The 20,375-nt window shown below is 38.3% G+C and overlaps 1 protein-coding gene across 1 annotated transcript in view; it reads right to left on the reverse strand.

Annotated features, from left to right (window-relative positions):
- Positions 1-20,375, reverse strand: part of LOC114682928 (E3 ubiquitin-protein ligase TRIP12-like) — a 117,890-nt gene that overhangs the window by 73,034 nt on the left and 24,481 nt on the right. The window contains 4 exon segments of the mRNA XM_028857049.2: positions 3,748-3,807; positions 3,895-4,550; positions 5,984-6,109; positions 19,538-19,684. Coding sequence (XP_028712882.1) covers positions 3,748-3,807; positions 3,895-4,550; positions 5,984-6,109; positions 19,538-19,635 — 940 coding nt within the window. The 5' untranslated portion in view covers positions 19,636-19,684.

Below are 20,375 nucleotides of genomic sequence, written 5' to 3' on the forward strand. Positions count from 1 at the left end.
AGGAGAGAGAAATAGGTGGGGCTAACAGGCAGAGAAAAATAGGCTCCAGAAAAGAAGAGAGAGGCTCCCAGGGGCCAGCCACCCAGACATACAGTCAGCCACAGAGTAAGAAGGAAAGCAAGGTATGTAGAACAGAGAAAGCCCAGAGGAAAAAACAGAGAGAGAAATGGGATACTTTAAGTTAGAAAAGCTGGCTAGAAACAAGCCAAGCTAAAAGTATGAAAATGTATTTATTTGGGCTGGGTGGCAGGCCCCCAAAAAGTTGAAAGAAAGAGAAAGAAAGAAAGAAAGAAAGAAAGAAAGAAAGAAAGAAAGAAAGAAAGAAAGAAAGAAAGAAAGAGAGAGAGAGAGAGAGAGAGAGAGAGAGAGAGAGAGAGAGAAAGAGAGAAACAAACAAACAAACAAACAAACAAAGAGAAAACCAACTACAAGCCTGTCTGTCTAAGGTTAGTAAGGCCCACCCTAAATTTGAGTGGCACCATTCTTGGGCTTGAGTTACTAACTGCATGAAAAGGAGAAAGCTAAGCACCTATACTTATTGTTTTGTAGACACAATTTTACCAGTTGCTTCATTCTCCTGCAGCCTTCACTCCCTGCCATGATACCAACAAGCCAGAAATTTCCCTTGTCTTCTGACATGCTAGTACCCAGAAAAGAATTTGTTCATCCGCCTGTGAGACTTGAAGAAATAAACTAGAAAAGGTCTTCCTATACAACTATCCAGAATTAATGAATTGTATCATTTCCAAAGTGGTCTCTATGAACCACTGCTGCTTCCTAAGGAAATTGCAATTGATTAAAATAAATCTGTGTTAATTCTAGCACTTGAGAGGCTGAGGCTGGAGGAAGGATCAGATATTGCAGTTCATCCTCAGTATATATATAATGAGTTTCTCAGTTGCCTGAGCCACACATTAAGACTCATTTCTCAAAAGAGTAGCAAAAAAAGTTTGTCAAACAAAAGTTACTGAACGACTACTCGAAGTTTCCTAGCTATAATGCATTACCTGAATTTCCTTAAATACTTGATCAAAGAAAAGTTCTCCACAAAGCAGCTAAAAATTACTAGTGTTTCTACAAAACATTTTACAAAATGTCCCTTACCACAAATCTCTTGTCAATCATTCTCACTCCATGTTAAAGTTGAAAGAAAACATCTTGTCATAGAAAACTGATGGACAAATGAGATGACCCAAGACAAGCACAGGCACAGTAAAAAATGGCAACTATTTTGATTTGAAACTTTTTTCACTTATATAATAATAATAATAATAATAATAATAATAATAATAATAATAAGGCAATGTGGCTGAAGCCTTTAATCCCAGCACTTAGGAAGAAGAGGCAGATGGATCTCTCCGAGTTCTAGGCCAGGACAGCCAGGATTATTACACAGAGAAACCCTGTCTCAAAAAAACAAAAAAAGAAAAGAAAAAGAAATTAGAAAAAGGGTGGAAGTAGCAGTGAGACTGGGAAAGCAATGTGCTGACTGAGAGAGTGACATTATAATGAATCTGAGAACACTACATCAAGTTTCTGATCATGTAAGCATGTTTAATAGAATGTTCCAAGGAACTGACAGAACTCTTGGTGTTTTTTTCAATGATAGTTCTAGGAAAATCCTTTAAAAAGAGTCTGGGTTATCTCCCTACACACAATGGTAAAGAAGTCCCATGAAATTTCCCAAACAATATAGACAATTCAAGAATCAGCTAATAAAGCCCTATTGCTGAAGTTGCCATACACCTAGGTGACAGAATACAGAAAAATCAAGCTGGCACTGAGGTTGAAAATTCCTCGGGACAGAATTCACATTTGTTACTGTAAATCCATGGAGTTACTGGTTTGTGAGGGGTGGTATAAGCTCTAATGGGAAAGCTGTTGTTACTTTTTTTTTTTTAAACCTGGAGCTGAGGACCAAACCTAGGGCCTTCCAGCCCTCTACCACTGAGCTAAATCCCTAAACCCTGTTGTTGCTTTTTTACTAAATAGACATGGTATGTTCATCATATTCCCTTCTAAATAGCTTGAAGACATAGCCCTGTAGTGCTTACTATGTGCCATCACCTGGCCATGCCATCACCTGGCCATGGAACTACTTCAAGAAGTAAGAACCAAATGAGATGAATAGCTTTGAGTGAATCCAAAGCAGGAGAGGACCAAGTTATCCTCTGGCCCCCACAAGCACCATAGCACATGCCCAAGTATGTGTGTGTGCATAGCTATAGATTTAGTGCTAAACAGAGTTAACACTTCAGGCTCTATATTAAGTTCGGCTGATTCAGAATTAGCTGAAGTTGTTGAACAAGAATGCTAGTGAGATGGCTCAGCCTTATAAAGGTGCTTGCCTTCTCTGAGGACATTAATTCGATCTCCAGGACCCATAGGGTGGAAGTAGAAAAGCAACGTCGTCTGACCTCCACATATGTACTCCATGATATGTGTACCCACAAACAAACACAAGAGACAAAAATTTGTTTAAAAAAAAGTTAGCAGCAACCACTCTAAGGCTTTCAATAAGCAAGGAAGTCCACAGCTCTATCTAGCCAATCTTGTAAGAGGACTCAAAAACAACAACTCCCTAACCTCCTAAGTCCTGTGCTATACGCCTGCAATCCCAGGCTCAAGTATGAAGATCACAAGGCTTGAAGTTAGTTTGAACAACATGCTGAGACTCTGTCAAGAATTTAAAAACAGAAAGAAAATTAAGACCTTTAAACCGGTTATTAAATGTAAAAAAGGCCAGGTGGTGGTGGTCCAAATCTTTAATCTAAGCACTCGGGAGACAGAGAAAAGCATCTCTGAGTTTGAGGTCAGCCTGGTCTACAGAGCAAGTTCCAGGACAGCCAGGGCTACACAAAGAAATGCTACGCCCTCCCCTGATCCCCTAAAAAGAGGATGTGGCTTAGTGTTCTCTTAGTTTCTTTGTCCTTTATTACTTAAAACAGAACAAGGAAGAACAGCTTCAGTATCACTATAATCAGCAGCTAAAAAGTCAGAATCATCTGTTCACCCCAGTGTGTGTGTATGTGTGTGTGTGTCTCCCCGTCTGTCCACCACCAAGGCTAGTTCAAATAGCACTATGCTCTATCTGTTCCTTTGCTTAGAATATTGTTCTATGCTGGGCAGTGGTGGCGCACGCCTTTAATCCCAGCACTCGGCAGGCAGAGGCAGGCGGATCTTTGTGAGTTCGAGGCCAGCCTGGTCTACCTAGCGAGTTCCAGGAAAGGCGCAAAGCTACACAGAGAAACCCTGTCTTGAAAAACCAAAACAAAAACAAAAAAAAAAAAAAAAAAAAAAAAAAAAAAAAAAAAAAAAAAGAATATTATTCTACTCTCCTACAAGCTCCAAGAGGACAATATTCTTTCCATTAACTTTAAGTACCCAGCAGTATGTGGAATGTATGACGCAATCTTCTTTTAAAATCACTTTAAAAAGTCAAAATACTGCACACTTTTTAAATCTAGTACAGAACACCAACATTTCCCCCATGCTAACATTAAGAAATGACTGATCAGCAAATGCTGTAAAGACAAACATACAGATACTGAAAAAAGATTACTTAGCATTAATAAAACATTCTTTGTCTGTCTCTGCAAATTTAACTTGTATTTCAATTGACATGCGTTACCATATGGAGATAAAACAGAAAAATCTAAGAGAAAATAAACAAACTTGAATGCATAATCATTACTCCTGACTAACCAGATGTTCTTTTAGTAAAGAAAGATCGACCCACAAACTTACTTGCTAATTTGGCCTGTAATCCAGAAGGTCCAGGTTTTGATGTCTCTGACTTAGAAGACCCTGGAAGAGACAGTTTTGTTTTAGGTAGGCTAACTTTAGGGCTGAAACGAGCAGCCCAATCAAATTTTGAAGAGCCACCAGTTTTACTCTGTTCCTTTTCCCTGCTACTTCTTCTGGGACTAGGGCTGGATGCTGAACGGGAACGCCTGGCCTTGTTCTGGTCTTTTCCTTGTTTCACCCTGGCACCTGGTGGTACAGTAGAAGAGGCCGAGGCTACAGCTGAAGATGAGGAGGAAGTAGAGGCAGCAGAAGAAGAATCGGTGATGGTGCTACACCCAGCTTTGGCTGAGGTGGCCGATTTTGAAGCCAGCTTGGTGGGTTTTGCAGATCTCTCTTCGGCACCAGTTGATTCAGACCCAGAACCACTCTTTACACAAGAACTCTCTGTCCTCTTTCTTTTCTGACTCCGTGAACTACCAGCAGCCACACTCTTTCTGGTGTGAGCCTTGCTTGTTGACGGCAATTGTGCAGATTTCAGTTGTTGCTCCTGATCTAAATGTCTCTTCTTTGACTTACTATGTGGCTTACTGGTTTCTGAGAGAGACTCAATGTGCTGAAATGCTCGGGGCTTTTTTGCAGAGTTAGGAGAATTGGTCCTGTTGTAGTCTGGACTAGCACTGCGTTTCACTCCTCGAGAATTGTCTTTCTTAGGCACCTGCCCCGTTTTCTGCCTTTCAGAAGTATTGGCTCTGTCTGGATCCTCTGGTTGTGGAACTATGACAGCAGATGATGAACTGCAGCTTCTATGAGGTTAGATAAGAAAAGAGTTAGTAGTAGCCTGTCATAAGTAAACCTGCCATCTAAGACTGAAGTCCCCAACTCCGCGCTAAATCTCTGGACTAAACCAGGCAGTGGTAGCACACGCCTTTAATCCCAGCACTCAGGAGGCAGAGGCAGGCAGATCTCTGTGACTTCATGACCAGGCAGGCAGGCTCAAAAGCTACACAGAGTGAAACCCTTCCTTGAAAAGCAAACAAACAAAAATCTCTGGAGTAAGTACCTGGAGGAGAGGAATTCCTGTGAAGTCCAATACTAACATTTTCAGATAGTTCAAAGTGGAAAGAAAAGGCAGTGATTTTTAAGTGTATTTTGTTGGAAAATAAGCATACTTCTTATAGGGGGGAGGAAAGAGGTATTCTCTCTCTTTCTTTCTCTCTCTCTCTCTCTCAAAACCCAGAATGGTCTATAACTAAGAAGAGTCTCAGCTAAGACTGTCTTTGAAAACTGATCCTGCCTCTATCCCCATGTGCTTGAGATTACAGGCTTGTTCCCACCATGCCCAGTTCAAAGTAAGAGTACTCTTTGGTTCAAAGATCACTGACACTAACACTCCTAATCATGAGTTTATTGTTTTAAGAAAAAGAATGCTTAATGGTTCATAACCACTAAGTTAGAATACTGAAGTTCCAATCTAAAAGACCATCTCAAAGAATCTTCACAGTAACACCCCTTTGCAAAGCCTCCTACCAATCGAACATCTAGAGAGATGGCTTGTTTAAGAGCACTTGCTTTTGCAGAGGTCCAGTGTTCAATTCCCAGCACCCACATGATGGCTCACAACAACCAGTAACTCCAATTCTAGGTGATGGCCTCCTAGCACCCACATATATATAGCACTCAAATAAAATTACTTTAAAAAAGAACACTGACTTGGACTAACAAAAATACTGACTTAAACAGGCTCTGACAATAGGCATTATAGAAAATGTTAATTAAATGACATTTTCAAATGCCGATAATGGGGCAAGAGCAATTAAGAGCATTTGCTGCACTTCCATAGCACTTGAGTTCGGTTCCCAACACCCAGACCAGGTGGCTCACAACTAGCTGTAACTCCAACTCCAGGGAATCCAATGCCCTCTTCTGGCCCCTGTGGGCACTGGCACTCATGTACACATACCCACACAGATACACAACATACACGGGATTTTTTAAATGCCCACCATGGTTTGTTAAGCAAATGAGGAACCTCATCACTCCCACACAAGTAAAAATTTCATTGCCTAAGGTATGTATCAGTGACACCACCAGAAAGGGAATAAAATATACACTCAAGAGAAAAAGAGAAAACTTGTGTAGCAACATTTGAGATAATATTGTGAGCTTTAATATTATGCAGTAATTCAAATACCATTTAAGTCTCCCTGGAAATTGTACAAGCAATGTGAAAATTTACCTTTTAGAAAGGTGTCCCCTTGACAGTTCAGAAGTAGTATTAGATTGCACTTTGGGTGCCTTAAAATTAGATTTTCTACTCTCAGGAGGGATATATCCCTTATGTTTTGCCTGCCCTAAATGTGACCTGTCAGCAGAAAAATCAAAACAGAAATCTATCAGGATACTGAGATGCAAATACAATATCAGAAGTGAAATTTTTACATTAAAGTCTCCATACTTGACCTACACTTCTTCCAAATATTCATTAAACTTTGAACCTATCAAATAATCTGAGAATAGTAATTTTGTCTTAGAACAAACCATCTACATACCCAAAGATTAAGATTCCTAGGTATCAGTTATCAAAATGCAGTGTTTTCTTAAGCAAGCTTTTCAGATTTCATTACAGAAATTCAAATATTTTCACACAAACACACATATACACAAAGCAAATACACTAACTTGAATATCACAGTGTATGCTAAGGTTGACTAAATGACAATATACTGTATTTTCCAAAAACTGAACTCTGGATGTTTTAAGAAGGAAGAAATGATAAATAACACAGGTATATTTAATTTGATATGTTTAACATTATTACATAATGTAACATATATCAAAACACACTATTACACAGTACCTGATAAATGTGCGGGTTTTAAACTTTAAAAAAAAAGGCAATGTGACTACGGCTTTTTTTACTGCTGGTATGCAGACCAGTGGTAAAATATGTGCCTAACTATCATGTACAAGATCTTGGTTTCAATCTCAAGCACTGAAAGTAGGGGGAGAACCTGAAAAGGGAAGGGGGGAGGGGGAACAACCTTTGTAGAAAAAAGGCAATTGTGATTCACAAAATGGTTCCAATTTGTATGTAAATAAAGAAATGGGTGAAGCCATTTTCAACCTGGTTTTGCATAGAAGTCAATGTGGGCATCAAATGGCAAATAAAACATCATAAAAATCAAGACAGTATTAATAGGAAGTACACATGTGTACAAATGTACAGCTACATTCTGGAGATAGTAACAATTACCACAAAACTTTAGTTCATGCTCAAACAGACTCCAGTGATATACATATATTTTGTTTATTTACAACAAATTTTAGTATCAATACCATCATTATTCTAAAAGGAAGTTTAAAGAAAATGTGTCAACTGTTAGATCTTTTGTGTAACTTAGTCAGGGACTACAAGATTTTTACATATGCAATAAAAAGGCTGATAAACATCTATCAAAAAACTCATCCCAGCACTCGGGAAAACTACTGTAGTCAAAAAACAAATATCGCTGGCGGTGGTGGCGCACGCCTTTAATCCCAGCACTCGGAGGCAGAGCCAGGCGGATCACTGTGAGTTCAAGGCCAGCCTGGTCTACCAAGTAAGTTCCAGGAAAGGCACAAAGCTACACAAAGAAACCCTGTCTCGAAAAAACCAAAAAAAAAAAAACTCATCTTAATAAAAAGAATTGGCACTCATGTTCCTCATAAAACTATATGCTAATAAGGAATGAGAGCACAGTGTTACTAATACTCAAGACAGTTACTTTTCTAAAAGTAACCTGACAGGGGTAGAACTTGGTTTAAAACTTAGGATGACTATGTAGTATGGTCCTGGGTTTGGTCCTAATTTTGCAAATTGTTCTAGTTACTTACAAAGATAATAAATTTCTTTTTAAGGAAAAAGGATTTAACAGAAATAGAATATTGTTACACTATATCATCCAGATATTTTTCCTATACTTTGTTATAATTGTACTGGAGACTGAACTTGGGGCCTTGCACATGTTAGACAAGTGATCCACTGCTGAGTATCCTAAAAAGTTTTATAATTTAAAAATCATGAATTATTCATTCAAAGTTAAACATCTTTTTGAGAAATAATAAGCTGGGTGTGGTGGTACACACCTTTATGACCAGTATCAGGGAGGTAGAGGCAGGCATGTCTCTGGGAGTTCAAGGCCAGCCTGTTCTATGGAGGTAGTTCTATAACAGTCAGGACTATTCTAAGAAACCCAGAGGGGGGTGGGGTTGGAAGAGGGATGAGAGGAGATCTGTGGTTGGTATATTTAAAAAATTATTTCAAAAGCCAGGCGGTAGTGGAGCACGCCTTTAATCCCAGCACTCGAGAGGCAGAGCCAGGCGGATGGCTGTGAGTTCGAGGCCAGCCTGGGCTACCAAGTGAGTCCAAGGAAAGGTGCAATGCTACACAGAGAAACCCTGACTCGAAAAAAAAATCTAAAAAAAAGCCTTTAATCCCAGCACTCGGGAGACAGAGCCAGGTGGATCTCTGTGAGTTGGAGGCCAGCCTGGGCTACCAAGTGAGTCCAAGGAAAGGTGCAAAGCTATACAGAGAAACCCTGACTGGAAAAACAAAAAAAAAAGCCTTTAATCCCAGCACTCGGAGGCAGAGCCAGGTGGATCTCTGTGAGTTTGAGGCCAGCCTGGACTACCCAGTAAGTTCCAGGGAAAGGAGCAAAGCTACACAGAGAAACCCTGTCTCGAAAAACCAAAAAGAAATTATTTTAATTAAAAAAAGAAACTCTGTCTTGAAAAAGCAATAAGAAGCACAGAGCCAATGCAGAGATGAAAGCCCAAGGTCAGATCTTACCCTTCACTGTTGCTGCTGTCCTCCTCAGCAAGAGACCTACTTCCTGTCTGTTTGTCTTTTTTATAGACTTTCTATTCTGCCTCTCATTGGTTGTGAACCCAACCACATGACCTCCTCGTCACTGCCTATCTGTACAGACCTCCAGGTCTTCTATGGTTGGTATTGAGATTAAAGGCGTGTGTCTCCATGCTGGCTGTATCCTTGAACACCACCACCGCCCAGCTTCTGCTATGGCTCTGACCCCAGGCAATTTTAATTATTAACATACAAATAAAATCGCATTTCAGGACAAATAAAATATCACCATAATATACTAACACACTACAAATTAATTACACTAAATATAACAAAGTAAAATGGTTACATATCCCCAATAAATCACAAGAAAACTATAAAAACACTAATTCTTTACCATCAAAAATTAATCTACTATAAAGTAGAACTATTCTTTCAACAAAATTATTCTTTGGTTTTTATTAAAAGCCCATTAAAATTTTGTTTGCAGTGCCAAATTTAGAATGCATTTATCATGACATGACCTTACTAAGACCTTCCATGAACTAGAAAATAGCATATAAATTCTTAGTATCATGTCACAAAAAAGTAAAGTCTACTCCATCAGATCAAAAAAAAAAAAATTCAGCTGAGCAGTGGTGGCACACGCCTTTAACCCCAGCAGAGGCAGGTGGATCTCTGTGAGTTCAAGGCTAGCCTGGTGGTTGTGGTGTACACCTTTAATCCCATCACTCAGCAGGCATAGGAAGGTGGGTCTTAGTGAGTTCAAGGCTAGCCTGGTCTATAGAGGAAGTTCCAGGATAGCCAAGGCTATAGAGAGAAACCCTGTCTTGAAACAACCCCCCTCTTCCACACACACACCCAAAAAAAGAACCAAAATTCATAAAACTGGCTTAGACTAGCTAACAATACAGTGTGACCCTTTCAGAATCATTTATCTACTGCTATTCTCATTGGGGAGTGACTCTTGTTTTTAAAAACTGATGTACAGGGTTAGCAAACCAGCTCAGTAGGTAAAGGCACTAAGAACGACAACCTGAGTTCTAGTCCCAGAACCCATATGGGGGAACGGAGAAAACCGCTGAAAAGCTGTCATCAAATCTGAACACCCGCACTCGTGGCACCCTCACACATTAAATTAATCATATTAATTCACTGTACAATTTCATGAAAACAGTAGTGATTTTCACTATTTTAGAAAGAGGCCAATAGCTCTTCTTTATTTAAAGGACAAGTCATTATTTTCAGCTTTGTAAGACTTGGGGAATAACTTAGTGGTCAAGTAATTTAAGCTTGGGTTTGCTCACTAGCACCACACAACATAGAAAGGACTATAACCATCAAATTAAGTAGTGTCTTCCTTTTTGAGCGCCTAGTAAAGACAGGGCCATATTCTTTCGAGCTGCCTATGGTATTGACACATTGGTCCTTGAAACTAATTTTCTGTTCACATATTAATAATTCTTTTTCCCCTTTTTAATCAACTTTCACCACTTGATTTTATGTAGTAATGTTGAGAAAAGTGCCTATTAATAGTACCTCCACATTATACTGACACCAATATGAAGTATATAGCTAGGGAGGAATAACAAAAAAAACCACAACCATAAAGCCCAGCATAGTGGTGCATGCTTCGGCACCTGAGGCCGAGGCACACAAAGCAAGCCTAGACTATATAGTGAGAGCTTGACAAAAACAAAAGTTGAAATTAAAAAAAATTTAATCAAGATTAAAAATTTATGTACTTCCAAGGTTATCTTAAAAGCAAGTCTCAAACACCTGTTGTCTTTTATGATAAGAGTGTTTACTGTAACTGCTATATAGTCAGAACTTTGGCAGATAAAGGATTAAGTATAATCTATAGGGCTTGGGGATTAATTCAGATGTGGCTGGAGAGATGTCTCAGCGATCAAAAGACTCGCTCCTTTCTAGCATCTACAAGTGCCAGATTGCAAACAACAGATATTTCCAGCACCAAGGGATCTGACAAAAGCAAACAAAAAGCGAAGAATGTAAAATTTAGAAGACAATAATGCTGGTTAAGTAGGAGAATCAAAATACCATACTATATTGAGTGTAATTTGTGTTTTTCCCCCCCCAAACTCCTACTATATATAGTCCAGGCAGGCCTGTAACTCATCATTTTCCTGTCTCAGCTTTCTGAAATGTTTGAATTATAGGCATATAATATCATAAATAGTGATATAATATTTGCTAAAAACTAAAGCAAAGAGGACCTGGTTTACTTGAGACTATAGGCTTAATGTTAAGCCTACCAAAAACACAGGAAAAGAATGCATGGTAATAGTCAGGTACAGCTTAGAACAATGTGGTTGAGAGCAGCAGGGATATAACAATAGATGAACAAGCAGGAAAGGCTAGATAGATAATGAGTCTGCCTGCAGATCCTGGGGATCCCTAACTTATTACTCTAAAAAATGTGTTAGGAGAAGAAGTTCAGTGCTCTGAGATTTCTGCAGGATTTCTCTAGGAGAGAATAGACTACAATAAAATGGAAAATAGGCCCGAAAGATAACTCAGTGAGTAAAGTCTCCTGCCACCAAATTTGACAATCTGAGTTTGAGACCCAGGACCCACATAGTAGAAGCAAAAATCAACTTCACAAAGCTGTCTTCAGATATACGTCCACACACATACAAGACACACAGAAATATATGTATTTTTTAAAAAGGAATTATTTCATATAATGGGAAGTATAGTGACAGTTAAATGAAGCAATTGTATAGATATGCAAAAACATGCTCATGCTTCTGATACAGCTAGTGAAAATTAACAAGATATACAATACCCTGTTTTAAAAAGGAGGGTGGGGGGACCAGACACAAAGCTGTGCTAACGCCCTCTTATTCAAATCGGTTTTATAAAGATTTTTATAAAGATTAAGTCAACACACTTTATAAATTCTTCTTAATATGTATAAAATTTTAAGACTTAGAGAGTTCGAGTCTAGATTTCTTACTAGGTGTATCTCACTTATCTACTATGCAAATCTTATCTTGCCAAATACTTGAGTAAGACTGTCATGGAAGAGGAATCATGTGGCATTTCAAGACAGAAGTAGAGAAAAGAGAATGTCAACTCTGGACTAGCTCTCTTCTATTTCCCTTTATTGTCTGAGGACGCCAGCACACAAGATGGTGCTACCTTCTTGGGGGGTGTTTGGGAGAGATAACTTCCCTCAGTAAAAGGTATCCCCACCACATCTCCTAGATGACTCTAATCTAGCAAACCGACAATGAAGATCAACCATCACTTTGAGACAACATGAGCAGAACAATTAAAGTCATCTTTATTAATTATAATAATGTAAATTGAAATAAAACTAACATAAAACAAGTTGAAACATGTCAAAATTTTAATATAAGCACAGTCTTATTTTTCTCTGCCTGCCCATCTTGACTAACTCTTATCCCTCCACAGCGAGGGATGTCCCTCAGTGGTACAGTGTTTACCCTAGTTCAATTCTAATACCACAAAATAAAAAAATATTAAAAGTTTTAAATCCTACAAAGTTCTAAAGAAATTAGAGACACAAACATTACAGAACAAGCAAAATGACTGTCCACTGCAACAATCTGACCAATCAAGAAGAAAAGCTAAATTCAGTCCAGTGTGTGATCATTAGTAAACAAATCCAGATTACAAAGACGAAGGCAAATGTTTAAGTTGGCAAAGGGTAAATAAAAACAGCAAGAGAGGATACTGGATACTTGGGTATAAACAGCTATATACTAAACTGTATTCCAAAGACAAAAGCGAATGTAAGCCAAAAGGTGAATCCATTTGCTTCTACATAATATTGATTTTTTAAAAATCCTTAAAACTTTTTCATGTTTTGTGTGCGTGCATGTAGGCATGTACGATACAATGTGGAGACCAGGACATTTGGGATCAGGACATGAGATCAGTTCCATCCTTCCACCAGAAGTCCAATAATAAGAATAAGCTCATCTTATGAGACAGCAAGCACCTTTTCTTGCTAAGCCAACTTGCCAGCCTTAAGGTGTTAATAAAAAGCTACAGTTCTGGTAACTATATCAAACATCAAGTAAACTGTGCAGGACCAATTTCTAAATAAGAGTAAGGTAGATTTGACTTAAGGAATAAAAAAAGCAAACCACAAGAGAACTCAGAAGAAAAGGCTATTCTTGGTTTAAGGAAAGGACAAATAGGAATGGTATGGTGATATTTTATTTGTACTGAAATGTGATTTTATTCGTATGTTAATAAATAAAGTTGCCTGGGGGTCAGAGCTAATAGCAAGCCATAGCAGAAGTCTGGCAGTGGAGCACACGCCCTTAATCCCAATCACATGACAGGCAGATCTCTGTATGTTCAAGGATACAGGCCGAGTCTCGATACCAACCATAGAAGACCTGGAGGTCTGTATAGATGGGCAGTGACGAGGAGGTCATGTGGTTGGGTTTACAACCAATGAGAAGGCAGAACACAAAGTCTATATAAAGACAAACACACAGGAAGTAGCTCACTTGCGGAGAGGTAGAACAGCAGCAGCAGTGAAGGGTGAGAAAGGGTTTCCTAGCTCTTAACTACTGGTCTGACCTCTTGGGCTTTTAACTCTGAATTTGGCTCTGTGTTTCTTATTTAATAAGATTCTTCATCTACAAAATGGACTTAATTTTGTTGACTTCCATACATTAAAACAACACATAGACATAGAACAAGAAAAAAGTCTGTCAAGGTCAGTGAGCTAATAAGCATCTTTGAAATTAAGACAAAGGCCATCTAATAAGCAATGACAAAGCCGGCCAATATAGAGCAAGATGTTCAACTCACAGCAATCAAAAAGGCTAACTTTTGCCAACAGCATCTTTTTTTCTGCACTTTTAAAAAAATAAGTGCTTAGGGATAGAGTTATAGCTAAGTTGACAGAATGCTTTCCAGCATTCACAAGGCCTAGGTTCCATTGCCAGCACTGCATCTTCAGATACTCAGCTAATCAATACCAAGGACAACTCAACTACATGAGATCCTTTCTCAAATTAAATGAATAAGGCTATGCTCTATTAATTAGCATTTTTGATAAATGGATGCACATAAAATAATAATAGAATTAGAAACTTTTTGGAAAAAAATATTCAGCAATTTAATAATCTGTTAAATCATATCCTTAGAGTTTATAAATCTATTTTCAGGAATTAATACAAACAGAACCTCATTCAAATGTAATAAGCACATCCACTCTTTCAAAGAATAAATAAAAAAAACTTTTAGGAGGTGGGAAAGGGCACTAGACTCTCCAATCATGGGATTTCAAGTCAGAAAAATCATTGTAGGCATTTCAAGTTCTTGTATGGAATAATACTTAGAGAATTCTTACTATACCTACTGAAAGCAACTAGTCACTGGAGTCTATTATTCCTACTATAATTTTTATGCTGAAAATTAGATATAAAAAAGGCAGTAATAGGGCTGGAGAGATGGCTCAGCGGTTAAGAGCACTGGCTGTTCTTCCAGAGGTCCTGAGTTCAAATCCCAGCAACCACATGGTGGCTCACAACTACCCGTAATGAGGTCTGGTGCCCTCTTCTGGCCTGCAGGTGTATAAGCATACAGAACACTGTATACATAATAAATAAATAAATCTTTAAAAAAAAAGAGAGAGAGAAAAGGCAGTAATACAGATACAGAACAGAACTACATACCATGGTTATCTAAGTGGTAAAACTCAAATGATCTTATTTTCCTGCAGCTCCCCATTTTACAGTCTCCATACATACTTTATAATAAAAACAATACAGAGGAAATTAGCACTGATACAATCTTAAGCAAAATTGCTATAAAAGTTAATTTAATCCCACCACTGCCCATTGAGAAAACGTGAAAGCACACAGTACAATTAAAATGATACTGCATGGCTAAGAGGGAAGGGATAGCCTACAAATACCTGTGCTAGAAGTGGAAAATGCTAGAAGTATCCCTGAGAGCAAGCCAACAGAGAAGCAGTGGAAGGAAGTTTTTTTCCTAAGGAAGAAAAAAAGAGAACAGAAAAGAGAGGAACAGATCAGCTATCATCCAAAAACTCAGATGAAAGAGAAAAAGAAAAATAATAGGAGCAAGATGTCTAGTTCATTACACACAGCAATGGAAGATGTTGAGAATAAAAGGGAACAATCAGAAGACACTTTTATTGTCAGAATGAATGCGAATTATTATTCTTTTAAAAAGGTAAAGGGACTGAAGTGATGGTTCTCAGTTAAGAACACTTGGTTCATGCTAAGGACCCAGGATTTATTTCCCCAAGTACCTACATGGAAGATCACAACTATCTATAACTCTAGTTCTGACACCCTTTTCTGGCCTCTTAGAGGAATAAATTGTGTCACACATACATACATGCTAGGAAAAAAAACAAAACACTCAAGACACAAAATAAAAATAAATCTTTTTTAAAAAGTAAAAAGAAAAGGTTAAATTACTAACCAGAGCATGGGGGCACGTGCTTGTAATCCCAGTATTCAGAGGCTAAGGCAAGGGGATTCAAAGTGAGGCTGGCCTGAACTAAATAGAGAAGCCTTGTTGAGCAAGTGAAAAAGCAAATAATGAGAGGTAGAGTGAGCTTGAGAGGTATTCTTGATTTGGGAGGACAGGTTAACTGGAAGGAGACTACACAACACTAGCAGTTTAATCCTGTAGGAAAGAAAACAGCAAACCAAGACTGAAATTTAAATAAAAAGTCTAAGAGATAGCCAGGTGGTGGAGGGCGGTGGGGAACACACGCCTTTTAATCTCAGCAGTGGGGAGGAGCCAGGTGAATTTCTTACGTTCAGAGAAACCTTGTCTTGAAAGGGAAAAAAAAAGACCAAGACCTGAAGAGAGTTCCACTTTCGGCAGTTCACAACCACCTGTAAAAATGAAGCTCTATGGGACCCAATCCCTCTTCTGTCCTCAATAAGCATATGTACATACAACACACAAATAAAAATTCAAACTACAACTGCAACTGCTCTTTCCTAATTAATCTCAATTCTCTCCCTTACAAAACCACCGGAGAAGTTTTTTTCAAGATTACATAAACGTTAGGAGAACATGGTAGCAAAACTTAGTCTGGGCTTTAATGAGAACACAATCTCTTTCTAGCTAAGATTCTCCTACCAGGAAAAGAACCAAGATGAGAAGGAAAGAAAGAAAAAGAAAAAAAGAATCAGACAAACAAGGCATATTTTCATTAAAAAAAAAAGTCCTTTTTTGCCTAAAGCTGTTTGATTATGCTTATAGTTATACACATAAAAATAGAAAATAAATCATTATTACAATGCACAGCTGAACACAGACATATTTCAAAGATGTATGTAATAATATAAGAAATGATAAATATGATTTTAAGCTTAGATAAGTAAATAGGACTTCTTATGTATTACTTCTGTGAAGAGATTTTTCTTTGGAAATAGGAAGCTTGTACAACCACTGTGGAAATCAGTATGGCGGTTTCTCAGAAAATTAGGAATCGAACTACCTCAAGACCCAGCCATCCCACTCTTGGACATATACCCAAGGAATGCTCATTCATACCATAGAGATACATGCTCAGCTATGTTCATAGCAACACTATTTGTAATAGCCAGAACCTGGAAACAACCTAGATGCCCGTCAACGAAGAATGGATGAAAAAAATGTGGTACATATACACAATGGAGTACTACTCAGCAGAGAAAAACAATGAAAGCATGAAATTTGCAGGCAAATGGATGGAACTAGAAAAAAAATCATCCTGAGTGAGGTAACCCAAACTCAGAAAGACAGTCATGATATGTACTCACTCATAAGTGGATTCTAGATATAAAATAAAGAACAATCAGACCCAACCCATACAACCATGGAGGCTATATATATAGCATGGAGGTCCCTAGGACGACTGTGGCTTATAATAAATTTTGGTTTTACTCAATTATTGAAAAAATAGCCAAATGAATGGAAACACATGAACTATGAACCAAAGGCTGAGGGTCCCCAGCTGGATCAGGCCCTCTGAATAGGTGAAACAGTTAATTGGCTTGATCTGTTTGGGAGGCATCTAGACAGTGGGACCAGGTCCTGTGCTCATTGCATGAGTTGGCTGTTTGAAACCTGGGGCTTATGCAAGGACGCTTGGCTCAGTCTGGGAGGAAGGGACTGGACCTGCCTGGACTGAGTCTACCAGGTTGATCGCAGTCCTCGGGGAGGATTTGCCCTGGAGGAGGTGGGAATAGGGGGTGGGCTGGGATGAAGGGGAGGGGGTGGGAGGAGGGAGAACAGGGGAACCCGTGGCTGATATGTAGAACTGAATGGTATTGTAAAATAAAAGAAAAAAAATAGAAAACAAATCATTATTACAATGCACAGCTGAACACAGACATATTTCAAACAAGATGTATGTAATGATATAAGAAATGATAAATATGATCTTAAGCTTAGATACGTAAATAGGACTTCTTATGTATTACTTCTGTGAAGAGATTTTTCTTTGGAAATAGGAAGTGATGAATAAACTTATTATGTAATAGAAGATGGTGATCCAGTTCACACAGTGCTGGGAATCCAACCCAAGGTTTTTTGCATGCTAGACAAGTACTATGTATAGACAATTCTGGAACAAAACAAAATATGTCAACTATCTTTTTAAAAGACATGTTAAAGGCTGAAAAGTGTGAGAGCATCAGCTAGAAAGATGGCTTGGTCATTAAAAACAATGACTAGGCCTCCAGACAAACCAGTACCCAATAGCGGCTCCATCCCCTCTCCTGGCCTCCACAGGCATCAGGCATGCATGTAGTGCACAGCCACACATGCAGGTAAAAGATCCATAGAGTAATTTTTTTTTTAAACTTAAATGTTTCAAAGAAAATTATGAAAGCTACATTTTACAGAAGTGAAGGGAAAGCAAAACTAAAACGAAGGCAAAGCTAAACTCTTTGCATGTTTTCCACCATCTTCAAACATTTAGAATTTGTATTTTTTCCTTCAAAAGGAAGCACAGGATAGACTGCCTTAGGCTGAAGAGTTAAAAGCATTTGCTGCTCTTGAGAAGATTTCCCAGCATTAAGATGAAGTGAAAATTTCTACCATACATCACAAGATTTACAACCATGTATAAATCCAACACCCTCTTCTCAACTCCAAGGGCACCTGCATATACTCATAGCAGACACATAATAAGCATTTAACTTAAAGGCATAGATAGACAGACAGACAGACAGACAGACAAAAGGATATCTTAAAAATATATGTAGAACCCGGGAGATGGTGTGTCAGATAAAAGTCGTAACACACAAATCTAGCAACCTGTGTTTGATTCCTACAATGTGTGCAAGTGTATTTATTCAAAAGTTGTCCTCTCATCTATACATATAACATGTGTGCCCATACTCAGATCATCCACATAGTAATGAACTATTTTCTTAATGTTTAAATTAGAAATGTGCCATTCTACAATCTAGTGGAATTGCAATTATTATATCCTTATAAAATTATTTAAACGAATACAACTCTAAACACAAGAATTTGTTTCTAGCTTTTGGGAAGATATGGGTGAGACAAGGTCTAGCTTTCTATGCCCCTGTATTTTGTTACTACCTAAATTACAGTGGTGTTGAATGCTCAAGTCTTTGAAATGTTCCATTTTCAACATTATGTGAAATGAGCAGGGTGCAGTGTCACACACCTCTAACCCCAACACTATGGAGGCATAACTAGGCAGAGCTCTGGATTCAAGGCCAGCCTGGTCTACAGAGTGAGTTTCAGGAGAGCCAGAACTATACAGAGAAACCCTGTCCAGGGGAAATAAAAAATAAACAAACAAACAAAAAAAAAAAACCACAAAGTCAATATGTGAATGACACAGATGTTAGGATTACATTCTCAAAAAGTAATACTATTCAAATTAATAAAAATGCTATTTTTTTTAGCCATCACCATAAAGGTAAGTAAGGATGTTTCATATCCTCAATGTAACAAAGTACAACTCTCTAAGTGTGACACTAACTTTGAACATTACATTACATAAGATAACCAGCAACTCCAAGAAACAGACCCACTCGAGAGGACTAAGGATTCCCCTGCAACCCTTACCTAAAGACTTGCAACTTCTACAGCAGAGAGAGAACTCACACACAAAGCTGTCCTGGTCTAAAGTCTATAACCATAACTACTTACAGTCAACATAAATCATAATTATTTACATCTGACATTTCAATTTCTTTTTAATGATTTACCAATTTAAACATGAATAACTCAAACTGTTAATTTAAGTAATCATTCTAGAAATAACTAGAATTCACTGACTCACTTCAAGCTAACCACTGACCATCACTAGATTACAGAACTATGCTTGACAAGTAGAGTTCTGAGTACTTCAACAGTGACATTCCATGCCTAAATCAGATCCATAATTTTACTTTCAAGAGACTGTATCTTACTCTTCATACTATTGTATATAAAACCATTTTGATAAAGACCAACAGCAGAAGACAAAATCAGAGAGCTGCTATGCTAACAAAACATTTCACAGCCTCATTTTTCAGACAGTGTTCATATGAAGTCCACAGGTAAGACTAATCCACACCCTCAAACTGGTGTGAAAACCTAAATTAAACTTGCTTTCAGAAAAATCATTAAGTCTTAAGAACCACAAAAATGGCTGAAAGACATGTTGCAACATGTGTCAGGAAAGTACAAAGGACAAACAAAACATATGCCTTATGATAACAACTTTAAATTAGGGCTTCCTATCAGTGACTGGAAACTGATTTTAGAGGAGCCTAACTTATACAGAGAAAGACTGAGAAATAACTTTAAATTCCAATTTTGTTCTACTTTGCTCAGAAATTAGGAAAATGACCCATGTACAATGTTTCAGTCCTCATAATGAGGATGTTTTTGTTCATTTTTTATTCCCAACTCCTTTTCAGATTACCATGAAATACATACCTTCCTCCTATTGAGTCGTCTTGTGGTTGGGCCCCGGCAGTGTTCCTCTGTGAACGTCGCAGTGACCCCCCTGGATTGTTATTAGGCCGGTTGGACATTGGCACCTCTCTCTTGAAGGGACATACCCTTACTAGACACTACCATTCACTGTAAGATAAAAAGGAGGAAAAAAGTCTAATTAGATACACACAATATAATAGAGGAATGTGGAGCAGCAAGCTGTACTACCTTATTATACTGTGTAACTTGACTATGAGTGTGCTATAAAAGATCAGAAATTTTGGGCTGGAGTGATGGCTTAGTGGTTAAGAGTACTTCCTGCTCATCTAGAGGAATTGAATTTGATTTCCAGTATCCACATTAGGCAACTCAAAATCACTTGGAACTCCAGTTCAGTGAATCCAGTGCCCTCATTCAGGCTCCTAAGGTGCAAGCATACATAATGAATAAAAACTTTAGGGCCAGCAAAATGGCTCACCAGGTCAAAGTACTTTCTGGCAAGCCTGGGTTTGATCTCTGGGACCTACCATGTTGGAAGAAGAGAGTCAGTTGCCCTCTAACCTCAACTCATATGCACTCATGGACACACAAAAATAAATAAACTTTAAAAATAATAAAAAGTAGCCTGGAGATGGTGGAGCACACCTTTAATTCCAGCATTCAGGAGGCAGAGGCAGGCAGATCTTGAGTTCCAAGCAAGCCTGGTCTACAGAGTGAGTTCCAGACAGTTAGGACTGTTAAAGAGAGAAACCCTGCCTTGAATAAAAAAAATAATAGCAACATGCCATGCCTACTTCATGGTTCTGCTGTAACTAACAATGGAAACTAAAACTGCAGT

This window comes from Peromyscus leucopus, chromosome 13 (assembly GCF_004664715.2).
Source record: "Peromyscus leucopus breed LL Stock chromosome 13, UCI_PerLeu_2.1, whole genome shotgun sequence".
In the NCBI taxonomy this organism is placed as follows: Eukaryota; Metazoa; Chordata; class Mammalia; order Rodentia; family Cricetidae; genus Peromyscus; species Peromyscus leucopus.